This window comes from Zootoca vivipara, chromosome 14 (assembly GCF_963506605.1).
Source record: "Zootoca vivipara chromosome 14, rZooViv1.1, whole genome shotgun sequence".
In the NCBI taxonomy this organism is placed as follows: Eukaryota; Metazoa; Chordata; class Lepidosauria; order Squamata; family Lacertidae; genus Zootoca; species Zootoca vivipara.
In genome coordinates this window covers 26429338-26449151 of record NC_083289.1, presented here as the reverse complement: position 1 = coordinate 26449151, position 19814 = coordinate 26429338, and the positions used below count along the sequence as shown (strand labels likewise).

Sequence of the window (19814 nt, the reverse complement as noted above, 5' to 3'; positions counted from 1 at the left end):
ATACCAACACTCACAAACGGCTACTCAACACACCGTCACACAAACATTACCCACGACATAAGGAGGAACCTATGGGCATACGATATACGAGGGGGAGAGAAAGGGGGGACGGGGTGGATGGTGACGTAACGTGGGGGGAAGATGATGTCACCCACCAGGGGCAACAGAAAGAGGGGTGTCATTGCGTCATGCGCCTCTCCTGGGAAACGGGGACCCTGACTGAGCCACAGCAACGCGTGGCCGGGTACAGCTAGTTGCTTATAAAAGGGAATCGTGGAAAGGAGAAAGAGAAAACTGGAGAAGGCAGAGTCTGCCTCTTGAGGAAGAACTCTGGGTCAGGGAATGGTGTGCAGGGTCATCTGTTTTCTTTGCCCATGATAGTTTGATGGGGAGATAGAGGGACCGCAAAAGCGGGAGGAGGGAAGCTTGTGTTCCTGAAGGAAGGAAAGAGCAGCTGCTTTAAGCTGCAAGGGGTGTGGGATGCAGGGACTTGTGACATCAGGGTAGAAGTATTTTAAATATATATGTATATAAAATAAATCTGATGTAAGCTCTCTATTTTGACATGTTGAAATAGATGCTAGTTGTTGCTGTGTGGATCAAGGAGTGTCAATCTCATGTCAAAAGGCCTCCCTTCTTGCCAGCTCAACATTCTTCCCATTCAGAAACCAAGCACCCTTATCATTAAATAATGTTAATATTGTCTCATCAACATAATAATGGTGAGAGATAAACACCAGATTTTTGAGATTCTCAGAAGACAATCCAGGCTCTGCTCTGTGCAGGAAAATAATAATAAATTTTGTTGATGAAATGAAAAAGAGCTTTATCTTCTGTCACATGAAAATTCCACCCTGGATTTATAGTAAGAAACGTAGCCCAAAAATATGATCCCGGTCCTTCTGTTCCAAACTGCAATAGTTATTCTTTTATTTATCACCACTGTCCAGAAATACGATATGTACAGAAGGGGAGAAATGGCAGAAACTCCAATCCGAGGATAAACACAGCCAGGTAGCCTTTGTCTCTTCCCCTACATAATCTTCTTGCTAAGTGGCTTGGCCCAGATAAAGACTTGATTCCTGCTCCAAGTCCAGGCACTGAGAAAGAAAAGCAAGGTCTCTCCAGTTCCTTTGGAACGCGCTTCTGTTTATACTGCATTGCACCCTTAATTGATGTAACTGATGAAACAATGAAACATTTCAGCCTTAATTATTACATTGACATTTTTCAGCATAAAAACTTAACTTCCAGTTTTTAAAAGACAATGAATTTTAAAATTGCAATTCGGAGAGGGGGGTATTAAATTCACACTTGCAGCCTTAAAAGAATTTTATTTATTTATTTTGTGAATGTAAAACGGGCATTGTGTTCCCTTTGCTGCGCAACTTAATTCTGTTCAAATTTGTTTGTCTCAGGATTCTGCGATGCCTTCAACATTGACACGAAGAGGCCACGAATTATTCCAGGCTCTAAAGAAGCTTATTTTGGCTATACGGTTCAACAGCATGAAATCAATGGGAAGAAATGGTAAATGAATACCACATTGTGCCTAAACTGGATGCTTATGCTGTGATGTTTCTTCCTATGCTTTTGGCAAGGCATTTGTCTTTTATTATGTCTCTAATACTGTCCTTAATCAGATGCTGGTAAATTGAATTTCTTTTTTACCTGCTTGTACATAACATGAAACCATGGTGAGACCCTACCTTGGAAAACCTCAATGAGCCCCAGCAAAGTGTCAGGATCATGTACCTGCCTAACTCTTTTCCTCGCTTGCAGGTAGGGGAAGGATTTCCAATTTTGCTTTCAAGGAATCTTGGCTTAGTACTACATGCAACTCAGGCGATGTGTTGTACAATAAATGATGGTTAGTTGCTAAGCAAGTGAACTTCAAACTCTAGGTTATGAAGCTGGCTTCCCAACTAACCATAGTTTCTTGTACACCACGACTCCTGGTTTATATGTAATGTTAAAGCCAGTATTCTTTGAAAGAGAAACAAAACCTTGCAGAAATCTTCCTGCTGGCCATGCAGGAGGGGAAAAGAGACCACATGAGCTTGGCATTTTGCCTGAACCCAGAAAAGTTCGCTCACATCGCAGGAAACCAAGGTGAATGTAGACATCTCTTTGATGTGGTGTAAAAGTTTTATCTGTGATGTTAGATCTGTGGAGACGTTGCCATCGTTGTGTAATGGGTGTGCGTGTGTGTGTGAAAGAGAGCAAACTCCGAAAGCTCCTTCCCTTCTCCTCAAATGCCTAAAATGAACCCCATGCAACAAAATAAGGAGCTAAGGATTCTTGTTTTTACCCCAAAAGCAAAAAAAAAAGGAAGAAGAAGCCATTGTAAACCCACCATGACTCACAATGGCTAAAGTATGAATCACTAAACAAACAAGCCATCCATACTACAAAACCAACAGACGTATGTTTCGCTACCAAAGGATCCAGTATCCCAGCGATTGTGGTGCCACTGTCAGCCAGCTCTGCTAGATGTGAAATTGGCAGGAGGCAGACGCAGTGGAAAAGAGAGCAAAGCCGCAGCGTGATGTTAAGAGGGAAACCAGATGGCCATCCCTGAAAGGCTGCCTGCAAAGATTCCAGAATTCCAGCGAGAAGGACAGCAAAGGCACATCACACAGCTGAATGGCAAACGGAGAAATTCTGGGTTGTGGAGGGGAGATGGTTATAATAACAGCTCTTACGAATCCTGGCATCCGACCAAGTATTTAAAGAGGAATTTAAGCTCACTGAGCATCTTGGATTCTTTCTTTGGTGTCTTTCCCCCCAAAGATACTTTTTTTAGAAATTCCCTCGGATAACTCATGCGTGTCATATAAATAAAAATCTGCCGTCTTGGTTGTATAAGATGTGGAATCCATGAGAAACCCAAACTGGTTCTGTAAATGCCATGAGCCTGAGATTTGGGCCTCCTTTGGGTGTAAGCGTTGGCGGCCAGCAGGCTGAGACAGTGTTACTCACCTGGCTTCCTAATGCGGAATAAACCAAGTAGGGAAGGGGCAAGGTGGCAGGGAGGTTGGTGCAGTGGCAGAGCCCACATCACAGGGACCTCCCACCACATTGTCTCCCTGCAGCCCAGGATGCTTTGCCACCAGCCATCGCCGCCTCTTCTGCTGCCGCTGCCGTAACCTGAGGTGACTTGGCAGGGGGTTGGACTGGATGGCCCTTGTGGTCTCTTCCAACTCTATGATTCTATGATTCTATGACTGGAGACTGCCCAGGGTAGTTCCAGTGCTGAATGAGGCTGGAGAGAGGAGCAGGCAGCAGTACAGGTAGAGGGGAATGGCCCTCATCCCCACCAAAGTTGTCCTTCAGAACATCTGCAAGGGCTGTTGTACTGGTGGGTGGGTGAGTTTCGCACAACAGAGCAGCCCAGTGCGGCAGTTGTGCTGGTAGAAATTCAAAATGCGGCAGTTTAAACCAGGCATCCCCAAACTGCGGCCCTCCAGATGTTTTGGCCTACAGCTCCCATGATCCCTAGCTAACAGGACCAGTGGTCGGGGAAGATGGTAATTGTAGTCCAAAACATCTGGAGAGCCGAAGTTTGGGGATGCCTGGATTAAACCATCTGTCGCTCAACAAAGTTACCAGCAGCCTCTTGTGCAACAACATTCTGTCAGCAGAACAAACAGGGCTTTTTCCCCCCCGACAGAATTCAACGGAACTCAGTTCCAGCACTTGTCAGGTGGGCACCTTGGCCATTATAAAAGAATAAGGGAGGTGTTCGTGATGAGTTCTGGCACATTTTTTCTAGAAAAATAGCACTGGGAACAAGTATACCACTTAGTGACTTTAACTTAGCACTCTGTTGGATGGCGGGGGGTGGCGGCGGCCCTCTTACTTGTTCCACGTCCCTCAGAAATTCAGGATAGTGATTGCCCAGGAGAGGGCCTTCTCTGTGGCAGCCCCTTAGTTGTGGAACTCCCTCCCCACAGAGGTACGTCTAGCATTCTTCACTATTCAACTTTTGGTGAAGGCTGAAGACACACCTCTCTCTCCTCTGGTTTTTGATGCCTGAGATGTGTGTTTTCAGGGCCCACCGTATTCCTGTGACTGAAATCTGCTTTAACTCTTTTCAGTTCTGCTGGATTTCAAATTGTTGCAATCTGCCCTGGGACTTATTGGTGAAGGGCAGGTGATACTACTTCTATTACAGTACTACAACTACATTAGTAATACAACCCCTGGAGGGCACCAGATTGAGGAAGGCTGATTTTAGAGGGATTTTGAGAGCGGAAGAGAAGTGGCTAGTCTCTTTCTATTGCATCTGTGCATGTATAAAAGATCTGAGCAGGGCTTTCGGGGGCAGACAGCCAAGAGTTACACATTTGGAGGAGGGGGGTTCAAATATAGCCAAGGTAGTGGAAAGTCTAAAAAGAAGGAATCCAGATTCCCAAATTCCAAGGGAGGGAGCAGGAGACGTAATTTGCACCGCTCCAAAATCTAGCCAGCGCATTAGATCATCTCTCTTCATTGTCTTTCCAGATCTGCAATTTGAGTTCATTCCTTCCTTCCTCATTAAGTGACCTTGGCTCTCCCCCGCCCTTCAAAATAAGCCGCCTTTTTCTTTCAAAATGAGCCCAGCCACAGTCTATTGGTATCTAACCAGGTTGCACTGGACAACGCCACTTGCTTTTTCTGTTGTTTTCATCCTGTAGTTATTGAGGTGGTCTGAGACATTTTTGACAGGTGTGCTGTCTGTTGAAACTTGCGTATGGAATGCAGACTCCACATACGTGCTGGTAGCGTAAGCGGCTCCCTTGGCAAGGGTCAATGCAGGGGATTCTGGCACAGGCCTGGATGGGTTGGAGTTGCCACTGGCATGCGGCACAGAGATAAGAAATTCAGAAATTCAGAGTGATAATCAGAAATAAGATGGCAGATCTTTTCAGACAGATTTTTTTGTCCTCATTCTTGGGGTTTCCCAGTGTTGCAAGGCAGAAGACCAACTGAAGATCTTTTGGGGGGAAGGAGTGGGGCTGAGCACCTGAAACTCACTCAACCTACGATGGAAGCAGGTGTCCCACCTACCCAAGCATCAATCTGGGTTATGAGGGCGGCTCTTGGTGGATCACTGGCCCAAAACCATTGGACTTAGTTCTAAAGATCAGGCCTTCAGCTCCCACAGGGCTCGTCTCATTTCCTTTCTCCCACCCCAACCTTTCTTTTCTCTGCATTTCTTTTCTCTCCATTAAACTTGGATTTCCTCTTCCCCCGATGATCTTGCTCGCCTGCAGCTCCAGGAAAAGGAAGAGTCTGCCTGGCTTCCTCTCGTCTCCTTGAGCCTCTGCTGCACATGTGTGTTTCCAAATGCTGACGTGACCATTTTCTAATTCTGAAAGATCATCTTTTAAAAATAAAAGAGTCCAACCTAATTGCATACTTTACCCTCGGATATTTTGCAACAGACCATTTTTCATCCTGAAAAGAAATGGCATCTCCTGATGAGAGCAAAGCAGGAGGAGAATATGAAACTCACCCTGAACCCTTGGTGGAGGGTGAAATGGGTTTTTATGTGCAAGGCTGGCCGGCCCTGATTTGATTACTGTTGCTGAAGTATGTGACAGCTGCCCAAGTCACGAGAGGCCTGTCCCCTTCCCCAAATGTGAGGCTTTTTTTAAAAAAAAAAAAGACAAAAGGTGAATAAGAGGAAACATTTATGCATCTTTATACAGCAAACAGATGAATTGTGGAACTTGTTCCCACAGGAGACAGCAACATACCCTCCAACATTTCTCCGATGAAAATAGGAATGCCTTATTCCACAAAAACAACAACAATTTTATTATTTATACCCTGCCTATCTGACTTGGTTGCCCCGGTCACTGTGGGTGGCTTCCAATAGACATAAACACGTTAAAAACATTTTAAAAACTTTCCTATACAAGGCTGCCTTCAGATAAATATACAGTGGTACCCTTTTTGAGTCCGGGATCCGTTCTGGAGCCCCGGACACTCAACAAAAGGGATGCTTGACAAAGCGCCACTCTGTGCACACACGAGGAGCGGTTTGCACTTCTGCGCATATGCGAAGCGCGATTTAGTGCTTCTGCGCATGCGCAAGCGGCAAACCCGGAAGTAACCCATTCCGGAACTTCCAAGTTTGCCACGGGACGTTCGCCGAAATGGACGCTCGACGGGGCAGACGTTCGTGGAGTTATTACTGTATAGTTACTTACCTCCTTGGCTTGAGGGTTCAACATTTCTCCAATGAAAACAGGGACGTTCCTAAGGAAAGGCAGGACATTCTGGGATCAAATCAGAAACCAGAACAGCTTCTGTAAATCCAGGACTGTCCCTGGAAAACAGGGACACTTGGAGGGTCTGCAGTAATGGCCACCAACTTGGATGGCTTTAAAAGACGATGGGACAAGTTCCTGGAGGAGAAGGCTATCAATGGTTGCTAGCTAAGGTGGCTGTGCTTTCCCCCCACAGTTCGAGGCAGTAATGTCTCTGTAGTTGCTGGAAACTACAGGAGAGGAGAGGGGTCTTGTGCTCATGTCCTGCTTGCTGGTTTCCCACAGGCATTCAGCTGGCCCCTGTGGTAACAGGATGGATGATTAGAGGGACCATTGAGCTGATCCAACAGGCTCTTATGTTCTACAAAGACAACACAGAGACTGAGGGGGCAGGAAGCTGACAGGCATGGGCACCCAGACCTTGGACTGGTTGTAAGTAAGGAGGCAGTCAGGTGGGGACTGGCTGAGGGCAGAGGGAGGCTGGTGGGGCTGTGCCCTCACTCTCCTGAAAGGACTGTTAGTACGCCCTGTTCAGCCCACGTCTTAAGCGCTTGCATGGGCTAGGCGGCTGGAGCACTTTCACCGACCTTCCGATCACAGGACCATAGACACAGCATTCCCAGAGAACAGGTCCTGGTGCAGTGGACTCACACCTGCTCATTGTGAGCACCAAAACTCAGCAGAGTAAAACAGAAGCGAAGTTGCAGAGGTTTTGAAGCATGCCTAATTTATTTCTGTCGCTACAAATCACTACAGACATGCATGAGAAGAGCAGTTCTCATGCAGCCATCTTATCTCTACGCAGATAAGAGCGAGAAACTTTCAGTACCAGAGATGGAAGAACCAATGAGCAGCTTCCATCCCCTCATAGAATCATAGAGTTGGAAGAGACCACAAGGGCCATCCAGTCCAACCCCCTGCCAAGCAGGAAACACCTATAGAATCATAGAGTTGGAAGAGACCACAAGGGCCATCCAGTCCAACCCCCTGCCAAGCAGGAAACACCATATAGAATCATAGAGTTGGAAGAGACCACAAGGGCCCTCCTTTCTCATAACATGGAAGCAAAACAAAAGATCAGGCGATTGTTGCAATGGGAGGGGTGGAAATGCCAGCAAGGACTAGCCCTCGCTGCCTAGCACTCTTCCGTGTGTGCATTACATCTCTAGGTCTCTTGTCTCTCTAATCCTTAAAATGGCAGAGAGAGGCTTCATGGCTGAGCAGGAATCTCAAAGAGGCCCAATCCACCCCAAGAGCCGCAGGGCTCCCAGGCCTGTGTTGTTGGTTACCTCATGAGTTCGGAGGAGCTGGTGGCAAACTCTCCTATACTTTGGGTAATCACAGGAGCAGACATGACGTCCTCTGTCTTCCTGTAATGTGAAAAAAAGGGAAAGGGACTCTGGGGGAAGCCGCATCAAATCTGCTCTGAAGATTTACAGCAATAATTGTGCTGATCTGGAAAAGGAGTTAGTCATTTCCCCAGCTTTCTTGGCTGTCAGTCTTTGGTGGTCTGGCTTGCAACTGGATGCACCAGTTTGGGGTTTGAGAGGAAGGAGGAGGAGGTGCATTCTTTTGAAGGGGGTAGGTAGGATAGACTATTATTATTATTATTATTATTATTATTATTATTATTATTATTAGGTTGCATCCAATGTTAGGCCTACTCAGAGTAGACCCATTGACATTAATGGACACAACTGATTTCGGTGGGTCTACTCTCTACATAGGACTTAATTGGATACAGCCCTTTATTATCTTAAAGATGTTGTTATTTATTTATTTTTGTTGCAACTTTTACGCACACAAAAACATGTCTGTGCAAAGAGAATGATCAAATGAACATATAAACCAAATAAACAAGATAGGGTTAGCTATATGAATTGCACTGCCCCCCCCCCAGTCTTGGTAGATGTTCAGGAGTGTAAAAATGAGTGGTGATTTTAGCCTCATTACTTGTTAAACACAGAATCACATGGTCAAGGGCTTCTTGACCTACAGATGGGGAAAGGGGCTATGTGGGCTGATAGATAGATAGATGATAGATAGATAGATAGATAGATAGATAGATAGATAGATAGATAGATAGATGATAGATAGATATGGAGATATAGAGATATGGAGATATGAAAGAGATTTTAATGCTGTAACCCAGGGACCTTAGGGTGGAAGGCTGATAATAATAATAATAATAATTTATAACAATTATTTAATTAATGAAGAATGAATGAATGAATGAATGAATGATTTGCAGCATTAGCTTTCATGAAACACTGGCCACTTCACCATGCATTCAGCATAATCCAGAGTTGCAGAGTCCCACATGGGTGGGAGTGGGAGTTGTAAAAAAGAAAAGAAAAAGGGACGCGAAGTGAGAGAGAAATGAAATGCAGGAAAGTTTAGATTGTGATGTTTCCATACTTTAACAGCAGCGATTCCCAAGGCTATGAAATCAAGTCCTCCCTTAAAGAGAGCACGTGTTGCGGTGAGATCTGGAACCCGATCCCCTATGTTGTGGGTGGGTTCGATTGGTCAGCCACAACACCTGGTTGGTAGGTCCTTTATTGCTGGGTTCAATCTGGCCAATGGGACGCAGTCCAAATGGATCGAGGGACCTATATATGCCCATGCACGTGACCCAGACCTTCCTCTTTCGGAGCATGCATTCGGAACACCCGTCCACCTCTCCCTATTTTTAGGGCTTTTGCGCTTGACCTTGCTATGCCGTCGTGTGTCACCTGTCATTGGGACAGGGGCACAGCAGGAATTTTCCCCACTTGGTTGATTGGCTGTTGCCATTTGGGTTTCGCCTGCTGCTTAGCAAATCATCACAACTTGTAAGGTTGAGGATAGGCTCTGGTTCAGGTGATAGGGATGGGGGAACGCCCTCACTATCCCTATGTGAAGGGTATTCCATTAAAGGAATCCGGGGACTCAAATGGTTTGGTCAACCCCTGAGAGGGGGTTGTGCCTGTGCCTGAGCCCAGGGGGACATTTGACTGGCGGACATAGTCCATCTCCATCTTCCTGCCTTCCCAAGTGTTCACCCTTGGCTGAACTATGGGGCAGGCCCTGGGTCAGTGCTGCCTGCAGAGCAGGGGGGCTAGTCGAACCAGAGCCTATGAAACCACTCACTTTCTGTAATCAATACAGTTGTGGCCTAAATTCTGCCAAAATCCAAAACCAAAATTTGAGTCAAGTGTGAATTTATTTAGGGGGGAGGTTTCTGGGTCTGAACACGCAAAGGGACAGAATTGGGCAGTGGTGTAGTAATGGGGGCGGGGTGTGCCGCCCCAGGGGGCAGGCTGGACAGGGGTGACCATCTCTGACGGCTGTCGCCGCAGCTGCAAGCGCCCCTCGCCACCCACATGGAGGCGAGGCCGGGGTGCGCTGTGGAAAGAGCTCCGGCGGCTTCCGAGCCCGGCTCCTCCATGGCGTCTCCTCCCTGCTGGAGGAGCCGCCCTCCGCCGGCAGCGCAGCCCTCGCCTTCCTCCTGCAGACCAGCCCCTGCAGAGCCAGCGCAAACTGGCTGTGAGGAGAACCGCCTTGAGCGTGGTAAGGATGGGCGAAGGGAGGGCCAGACAGAGAGGGGGAGGCCTGCCGGACGCTGCCTGCTGTGTCGCTGCAGTGCTGCGGCGTATCCCTCCTGTGTGTGCATGCGTCGTGACGCGTGCGGTGTGCGTCATGCGCATGGGTCCTGCTTCTCAAAAGGATATTAAAATCTTTGTGAATCACCCTGCTGCCCTCCCAGCCCAGTTCAGCTCAGGACTTAATATTCTACATAGGAAGGAACTCTAGAAATAACAAAGCATTGCCAGAACTGAACTGTTGTTCCTGAATTTGTTTCAAATTGTGGGAGCCAAAGAGATTTTCAACAGAATGCTCTCGCACATATTTTTTCCCCACTCTGGAAATTCTGGATCACCAAAGAAATTGGTTTTGTCTCCTGCTTGGATTGTGGTTTATTGTCATTTCAATGCTCACTGCAAACTACAGGTCCCATTGTATTCTCTCATGAAAGCAAAGAAGGATTCATTGGCTTCCATAGGCCTTCCTTCTGTAGCAAACACAACTGATATTTCCCTTCACATATGGACTTAATCATAGAATTATAGAATTGTAGCATTGGGGGGTACCCCCACGAGTCATCTAGTCCAACCCCTGCAAAGCAGGAATCTCGGCAAGATCACACATGACAGGTGGTCATCCAATCTCTGCTGTGTGTGGGTTTTTTAAAATTGATTTTATCATAAACATATGGACACACTAAAGACAGGGGTTGCCAAAGTTTTACCTGCCTGGGCCGGTCAACTCTCATGGAGATCTCGCCATGGGCCAGATCGCACGCGTTATTTCCGGTGTTTGGGCATGCACAGATGCAATTTCCGGTGCCGCGGAAGTGAGTCACCCACGCTGCGCAGGTTTAGCACAGCGCGCAGGGGCTCACTGAGCAGGTGTCTTGGTTCTGGGACGGCTCGTGGGCCGGTTAAATTGCCCCCATGGGCCACAGGTTGCCAACCCCTGCACTAAGACATAACCATACAAACAAGAACAACTATACATGGAGCATAATCAGTGTATGTATATATATATATATATATATATATATATATATATATATATATATATATATACTGTAAACAATTACAGAGATACAGTTACATGTACAGTAGTTAAGTTTTTTAAGATGAGTCTCTATAGCCACAATGAGGAGTGAATGATGGGAGGAGTACTTATATGACTCTCTCTATTTATATATTCAAAAAATGGAGGCCTCTGTTTAAAAACCTCCAATTAAGGTAGTCCATTCCACTGTAGTTCACTCCACTACCAAACAGTCAGCTTGACATTGATACCAGGAAAAGTCCTAGAACAGATAATTAAAATGTTGGTCTATGAGCACTTAGAAAAAGAGGCTGTGATGATTAAGACCTAGCATAGGTTTTTCAAAGACAAGTCAGGCCAGACAAATCTAATTTCTTTATCTGATAGAGTTACAAGCTTGGTGGATCAGGGGAATGCTGTAAATGTAGAGTATCCTGATTTCAGTAAGGCTTTGGGCAAAGTCCCCCATGATATTCTTGTGGGAAGCGGGTAAAAAGTGGGATAGACAAAATAACTGTTAGGTAGATTTGGAGCTTGTTGACTGACCCAACCCAAAGTGTGCTCACTCATCATCCTTGTGGGGGGGGGATGCTGTTGTTCAGCACTTTTATAAATGACTTGGACAAAGGAATTGAGGGAATGACAATCATATTTGCAGTTCACACAAAATTGAGATGGGTAACTAATGCTACAGAAGACAGAATTGGGATTCAATATGACCAAGGCAGAATAGAGTGGTAATATGACTTTCCTTGATCTGGACACTATACTGCACTTCTGTTGATACAGCATAGAAATGCATTAGCTTTTCTTTTCCTTTTTTGCTGCTGCTGCATCACACTATGGATTCATCAACCATTGTACGCAGTATTTTTGGTTCTGAAACATTGATATCATAATCATAGCTGTCACGTTCTCCCTTTTATTAAGGGAAATTTCCTTATGCTGAATAGGCTTCCTCGCGAGAAAAGGGAAAACTTGACAGCTTTGATCATAATGCAGCTCATGATTGCCTCCAATGGGTGTTTTTTGTTGGGTTTAGCAAAGCAGCCCTTGTCAATGTATCATAACCCCAATGTAGCTGGCACGTGGGGCTCTGTAACTGTATCAGCATTCCCCCAACTCTCTGCTCTCCAGACGTTTTAGACTACAAATCCCATCAAGCCTTGCCAGCCTGTCTTGAAGAACCCATTTTATAGATCAGCTCCCAACCTCTCAAAGCAGTATAGAGAAATGATTCAAAGAAGCTTCCATATGCCAAGCAGTGAATTAAGAGATGCACTCCTCAGAAGATGCTATGTAATTAGAACTATCCCTTCCAAGCCCAAAGCCACAGTCACTGAGAACATATGTTTAGATTACAGTTGTGTCAGATTTGAATGAGAGGGCTTGATTTAAAACAGGAAGAAAACATTCATTATGACTTCGGAAAAGAAAGAAAAGTCACCTCGTTGCTTGTTAAAGATTAAAGAGAATATTTCTGTGGGGATTATCCCATTGGGGAAACATATTTTTTTTAACCTATGGAAAGGTATGAGCTGCAAGAAGGCAACCAGCTAGAGCAGGCATCCCCAAACTTCGGCCCTCCAGATGTTTTGGACTACAATTCCCATCATCCCTGACCAATGGTCCTGTTAGCTAGGGATCATGGGAGTTGTAGGCCAAAACATCTGGAGGGCCGCAGTTTGGAGATGAGCCTGAGCTAGAGCCACTTGGCAGAGCATCTGCTTTGCAATCAGACAGTCCCAGGTTCAATTCCCAATTTCACCAAGTAGGGGCCAGAAATGTCCCCTGTCAGAAACCCCAAAGAGCTGCTGCCAGTCAGTGTAGACAATACTGAACTAGACTGAGCCAATGGTCTGACTCGGTATAAGGCAGTTTCCTGTGTTCCTGAGTTGCTAACAAAATGAGAAGAAAGGTCTTCCAGGAAATGGCATTGTATTTTGCACATCCTCTGCGGAAATACCTGTTTCATTCTCGATGTAAACAACTCCGTTAAAAAAAGAGGTGCTTAAGCAGGGGGGGGAGACCTTTGACCCTTCAGATGTTGCTAGACTACAACTCCCATCATCCCTGCCTGTGCTGCCTGCTGGGAGTTAGAGCCTGCTGCAGTCTACCAGCTGGAGGGCCACAGATTCTTAGAGCATGGAGTTGTAGTAACCAGGTGATACCAGCCCTTTTTGCCTTGGATGGGGCGGAAGGTGAGCCAAATTGCAGGCTTCGTGCAAGAGATGGGGTGGACAAATCCACCAATTCTGGTTTCTCTCGGTTTCTCCATTTTCCAGTCTTAAGTCCAGTTCTTCACATTTCCACATCAGTTTGCAAATTTCTGGTTTTTTTAAAAAATCCTCTTGAAGATTCATCAGCGCTGTACTGCAAATTTCTCCTAATATATATGCAATTCCCTCTAAAATATGCATTTTTGTATGGCATTTTCACCAATATATGCACTTTTGTGCGCATGTTACCATTCTGTATGTATTTTAAAGGGAAAGGTACCCCTGACCATTAGGTCCAGCCATGGACGACTCTGGGGTTGCGGCACTCATCTCGCTCTATAGGCCAAGGGAGCTAGCGTTTGTCCGCAGACAGCTTCCGGGTCATGTGGCCAGCATGACTAAGCTGCTTCTGGCAAACCAGAGCAGTGCACGGAAACGCCGTTTATCTTCCTGCCGGAGCGGTACCTACTTGCACTTGACGTGCTTTCGAACTGCTAGGTGGGCAGGAGCTGGGACCGAACAATGGGAGCTCACTCCATCGTGGGGATTTGAACCGCTGACCTTCTGATCGGCAAGCCCTAGGCTCTGTGGTTTAGACCACAGTGCCACACATTAATTGCCTGGAGAACTATACTGCAAAATGTAGATAAGTGCAAATTTCAAAGGACAGCTGTGTTTCATTTTGCTTCCTGTATCAGAAAGTGTGAATTAGGTTGATTTGCATTGACATGTGAACTGAATCAGATTTCTTCCCCATCCCTAAAATGCTTGCCTGCACCTGCTCATTCTTTCTTAGAAATGAAATGCTGGTTTCCCCCATTCTGAAATGGAAATAACTGGGTCCTCATCCATCAGTCCTGGCTTCTTTTCCCTATCGATATGAGCCTAGACATTGCCGGGCCTGAACAAGGAAAGGCTAATTCGTTTCCCACATGGCGTCGGTCTTGTTTCACAGGTGTTAGTTAGCACAGATCAGACGTTGTTTGCTGACTCTGTGGTTATGGGGCAGCCTGCATAGCAACTCTTCCAAGCTTGTTTTCTCACAAGGCCTGTGGCTCTTTTCATCTTGCAAAACCCCAAAACCTCTTTCCCAAACCACAAACAGTTCCTTCACTAATAAGGCTGTAAAAAGTGGCAAGGAGGACCATGTTTCTGCACCCACCGACTTGGGAGCAATTGAAATCAGTAGGGCTCGATTCCAAGTGAACAGGCATAAGCTTAGGCTCAATGCTCGGAGAGGGCCTGAGCTTGGAACTGGAGTGGAAAACCCCTAGACAATGGAAAATTGAACTACTTTGAGCTTGTAAGGGAAGGGAAAGTGGGAATTAAAAACGAAAGATGGTTACAAAGGAGAGCCACAATTATGACCTGTATGATACATAGAATCATAGAATTGTAGAGTTGGAAAGGACCCGAGGGTCACATTTTGCATCTTTAGCTGTGATTCCTGCATTGCTGAGGGTGGACTAGGTGACTCTTTGGGTTCCTTCCAACTCTTGAATTCTGTGGTTCATTTTCTGTACACTAAAAAAAAGAGAATCACCTGAGACAGGCAATAGGATGACTACATGCAGCAGAGACAGCAGTAAGGGCAATTTCTAAAATTCTAAAATATATGTTTAAAAAACAGTTTCATTTGATATATTATCCTGCAAGGAAACCTTTGCATAAGAATGTTTTACAGCAGCATTTGCATCCCTGTACTCATCTGAACGCAGCAGGCACTTGTGGAAATGCAGGTTCAAGACCCCAAATCACAATGCTGTCTATTTTATTTTCGGGGGAAAGCTGGCTGAGCAGGGGGGGTTGGAGCAGGGGGTGAAATTGACTGAAAGTGATAAGCCCCTAATGTCCTTTTTCAAATCCAGCCTATAAACGCAACAGAATATAACACCCTGCCCTGGAATTCTCTTTGCAACGCCCATTGGAAGAATTCCAATTTTTGCTCAAGTTGGTGGATTTTTAGAGGCCCTTTCCAAGAGAGCAGCCATGTTGTTCCATATTGCCGAAGAAAGAGATATTGTACCAGAAAGGCTGGGGAGTGAATCCCACTCCCCACACACCAGTGCAATTAATACTTTCAGTGTATGTGTGTGTGTGTGTGTCTGTCTGTCTGTCTGTCTGTCTGTCTGTCTGTCTGTCTGTCTGTCTGTCTGTCTGTCTGTCTGTCTATCTATATCCCACCTTTCTCCCAAGCTGGGATTCAGTTGCAGCTTCCAACACTTACAATCATTGCAAAACACAGATTTTTAAAAAATCAAACTACTGTAGTTAAAAAATACTTAAAATACATCAGTTAAGCACACAATACCTTTTGTACACAATGCTTGGCTGGAGAACTGCGTCGCAAAATTCGGAGAAGCTGCGAATTTCCAAGAACCGTGTGAAATCAATAGCAGAGTGAAGATGGCATATTGCTTCAGATAGTGTGAATTGGGTAAGTTCACCTTTAAATGGAAACTCAATTGAATCCAGGGGTGTATGTGTGTTGGCAACCCCCTCCTTTCCAACCAAACCCATTGAAACCCTCCTTGCGACCCACTCCCTTTCTTAGCACTCATTTGCCGCCCAGCCCCATCTTGAATAAATTAGCGGCTCCAGAGCTGCTGCTGGAGATTAACTGTTCCATTGATTGCAAAGAACGAGCTGATCTTCTGTTGTTTCATGTCTGCTTTTCCAAAAAATACCCGTTTCTTTTTTCTCTCCCTGGTGTCTTTCACATTAATCATACATATTTTTTGGGAAATGCAATATACGTGTGTATTTTAAACATGTGTAACTGTATAGCTCTTTCCCCCATCGGTTTATTATTTCAGTGAGCTGCTGATTAGATGTAGAATCGAAATGCCAATGAAATTCAGGAGCTCTGTGCATTTTGGCTGCTGTTTTTGTTCACTTCTGCTTGTGGCTCCAGGAACCAGGCCTGTCTTCCTTTGTAGACAAAGGAATATTTAGGAATAAGTGACAGTTGCAAGACAAAGCAGACATCAATGAAATTTGCCCTGGAGGGCATAGAGACCTTCTCCTCAGCCAGACACAGTTCTTCAGCCTTTGACACCTTGACACCATGCATTTAAAGTGCTTTGGTATCACTTTAAATAACTGGGAGCCGCAGTTTGTTAAGGGTGCTAATAGTTGTTACGAGGTCCCTATTCCCCTTGCAGAGCTACATTTCCTAGAGTTCCCTACAGACCTTCTCTGAGCATAGGTGCTGAAAATGGGTCCCTCTGGCTTCAAAGTCCAAAGATCCAAAATAAGAGAAGTGGTTTTCATTCTCTGTCCATTCATCACATGCCACACAGCGGCTGGAAAAAAATAACCAGATCCAGCACAGCTGGTTTGGTTTCATGCTAGATATTTAAGACAAAACAGGGGGGAAACTACATTAATTCAGGGGGGGGGGAGAGCTTTAAAACAGCCACACTTTGATGCCTTTACAACAAAAGAATCTGGTTTTGTATATCATCACTCTGAGGTGATGCAAGTGGGGTTTTGCAAATGAAAAGCTTTGCTGCAAGCAAGATTTGCTTGGAGGGTCTAGCAACCAGCTAGTAATTCACACCTCAAGACACACCACAAGTTTCCTTCAAGGAATTCAGCCTATTCTCTGGCACTCAGATGCTCCTAAGTAGCCAATTACATCAGCCAGGTGAGCTGATGACCATCTAGGTCAGGGTAATCCAATGTTTCATACCAAGTGGGCCATAAAAGTACTTCAACACAGAACCCACAGGCTACACGCTGCCCAACATTTGGTGCCCCACCCACCTCTTTCCCAAAGCTGGGAAACTGATAACTAGGCTTTGGGAAGGAGGAAGGGGGACTCTAGGACCCTGCCAGAGCCTTCATGCCTCCTTCCCAAAGCCCAACACCTCACTCATCTGGCTCTGGGAAGGCAGTGTGAGCGCAGTGGGGGGGGCATTGAATGTTGCCAAAGGCCACCAAAAGAGGTCTTAGCCATCAGGCCATGCACTGAACCACCCTGACCTCGGTCCTGCAGTTGATCCAGAATGTTTCCCCCCTGTAACGTGTCATTTCTTTCTATAGTTTTAATTGATGCTTCTTAATATTTCATAGTAAGACCACTTGATAAGGTTTGCCTGAAAAGAAGTATCTTAAATAGACTACCTTTTTTCTGTTCATGGTGAATACATACATTCGCAATTAATGCATACATTCACAATTAATAGCATCATTAATTGTTCTACTTTTGGTAAGTTGGCTTGTTGTTTTTAAGTATTTTTCACCATCGGTTCATGTTTCTAGACCCTAAGAGTGTGCGAAGTAGGATTAGCGAGAACACTTCTGGCCAGGAGACAGTATCTGTGTTGTGTTGTGATTTTTCTGCCTTACACGGATTTGATTGATTGTGACATTTTATGGTTTTAATATGCCACTTACAGGCAAAAGAGTGGCATATAAATATTGTGCTGATGATAATGGTTTCTGGGCGGTATCAGAAGCAGCAAGATATGGTATTTAATGAAGTTGTTGTGGGCATCTGCCTGTCTCAAGAGACAATGAAGTATTCCTCTGGGGATGAAGTCAAACGGCTGCATTAATGAAGTAATTAAATAAACATTGATTGTTTAAATATTATTACTTTTCCGTGTGGGAAACTGCTATGCTCTTCCTCCACAGTCAGAGGCAATAATGCTTCTGTAACTAGTTGCTGGAAACTACGGGAGGTGAGAGGGCTCTTGTGCTCGGATCCTGCTTGCAGGTTTCCCTTAGGCATCTAGTTGGCCACTGTGAGAACAGGATGCTCTATTAGATGGGCCCCTGGCCTGATCCAGTAGGCTCTATTTACTGTATGTCCTCTGACCTAGCATGAATTAGGGAACCCATAACAGGGAGCGAACTCCGGCCCAGAAGAAAACTGCATTGAGAGGCCCACTCATGATAATAAAAGGAAACTTAGCATAAGTTAAGTCTCTTAAAATAGTGATAATGCAACAGCCACCTCTGCAAAGTCTTCTCCTCTCCTGCAGGGTCCTTCATTTCAAGAGGGAATGGATTGGATATCCAACAACATTCTGTGGTTGCCTCTAGAATTTTAATAATGCTGCCTAAGCAAGCCTAAACTTCTCCCACCCAATTCCAGAGGCATCGCAATTCCAAAGCTATATAAAGCATTAAAAAGTGAGTCATTCAAGCTTAGAGCTATGGAGGAAACCAAAACCTATAACAGTCATGACAATGAAGGAGGCAAAGTCCTAAAATGAAAGGAAGCCACATATTTTTTTTTCTTTCTTGGACAGTGACACATTGCTTTCCATTGGGGTTGAACTTTAAGTTTTTAAAGGGCGGTGGTGATTGAGCCTCATGGAAACTTGGCGTCCATGGAAATATTTCCCCAGTTACTTTGAAGGTGGAGATGGGGATTAGCGGCTGCAGATGTCAGAGCCTTGACAACTGCTTTTGAGGAATTCTCCACGAGGCATGTCAGCGCGGTTTGTTGAACACTTTATCTCCTCTCCTCCTTCATTAGCTGGCTGGACATCCTGTATGCAATTAGAAAATAAGATGCTCGGTTCAGTTGCTACCTTTGTAGCCTGGTGGTGATGTTGGGATTGGGTTGAATGCAAGTGCATTTTGATTTTCGCTTCTGAGTACAAAGGAATCCATAATGCCAAGGCCTGTAGGGAATTTTTCACGGAGGTTTGTCCTACATCAGAACTGCATGACATTATTATTATTATTATTATTATTATTATTATTATTATTATTATTATCATCATCATCATTATTGGGGCAGGCTCAGTCTCAGAGATGGAACTGAGAAACAGCCCATCTATCAGTCCCTTACCTCTTCTGGAAAGCCTGGACATTTCCAAAGGAAAGAGCTCCAGAAAAGCTGCCTAGCTTGAGCATGGCTAGATCCAGAGGAACAGCTGGCAGTGGTCCCTCATGGATTCCAGATGTGGCACATCACCACATCACTCCATACAGAGGGATTTGCCCCTCCCCCCCGATTGATTCCCTGCAACAACACCAAGTAGAAGAAGCATTCATTGGTAGGGCTTTTGCATGAATGATGGGTGTATTCCAGTATTAGAGCCAGCCCTACCATTAGACAAAGTGAGGCAGCTGCCTAAGGCAGAAAGATACTGAAGGGAAGAGAGTTGTAGGACCAAACTGTGTGTGCCCTCCCTGCCCTAAGCTAGCCTGCTGCCATTGAGTGGGGGGGGGGATAATATAGAATCATAGAATTGTAGACAACAACAACAACAACAACAACAACAACAACAACAACAACAACAACAACAACTGTAGAGCTGCAAGGAACCCCAATGGTCAATCCCCTGCAATGCAGGAATCACAGCTAAAGAATCCCTGACAGATGGCCATGCAACTTCATCCTAACTACCTGCAATGGCCCACTTCTGAGGTCATCTGTTCCACTGCGAAACAGCTCTTACCCTTATAAAGTTCTTCCTAAGTATACCTGAAGTAGCCTCTCCACCCCAATCGTTCAGCCCAAACATTGAGGTCCAGCTCCGAGGGCCTTCTGGCAGTTCCCTCACTGCGAGAAGTGAAGTTACAGGGAACCAGGCAGAGGGCCTTCTCGGTAGTGGCCCCTGCCCTGTGGAATGCCCTCCCATCAGATGTCAAAGAAATAAACAACTGACTTTTAGAAGACACCTGAAGACAGCCCTGTTTAGGGAAACTTTTAATGCTTGATGTTTTATTGTGTTTTGAATATTCTGTTGGGAGCCACGCAGAATGGACT

At 45.4% G+C, this 19814-nt stretch overlaps 1 protein-coding gene across 2 annotated transcripts in view; it reads left to right on the top strand.

The window, feature by feature from the left end:
- The window catches only part of ITGA11 (integrin subunit alpha 11), a 100262-nt gene that overhangs the window by 12636 nt on the left and 67812 nt on the right, over positions 1-19814 (top strand). For both annotated transcript variants that reach the window (XR_009558515.1, XM_060282367.1), the window contains exon 2: positions 1419-1530. Coding sequence is in view for 1 of the 2 variants with exons in the window: in XM_060282367.1 (XP_060138350.1) it covers positions 1419-1530 (112 nt within the window). In the remaining variant the exon portion in view is untranslated. The remainder of the gene's footprint in view (positions 1-1418; positions 1531-19814) is intronic.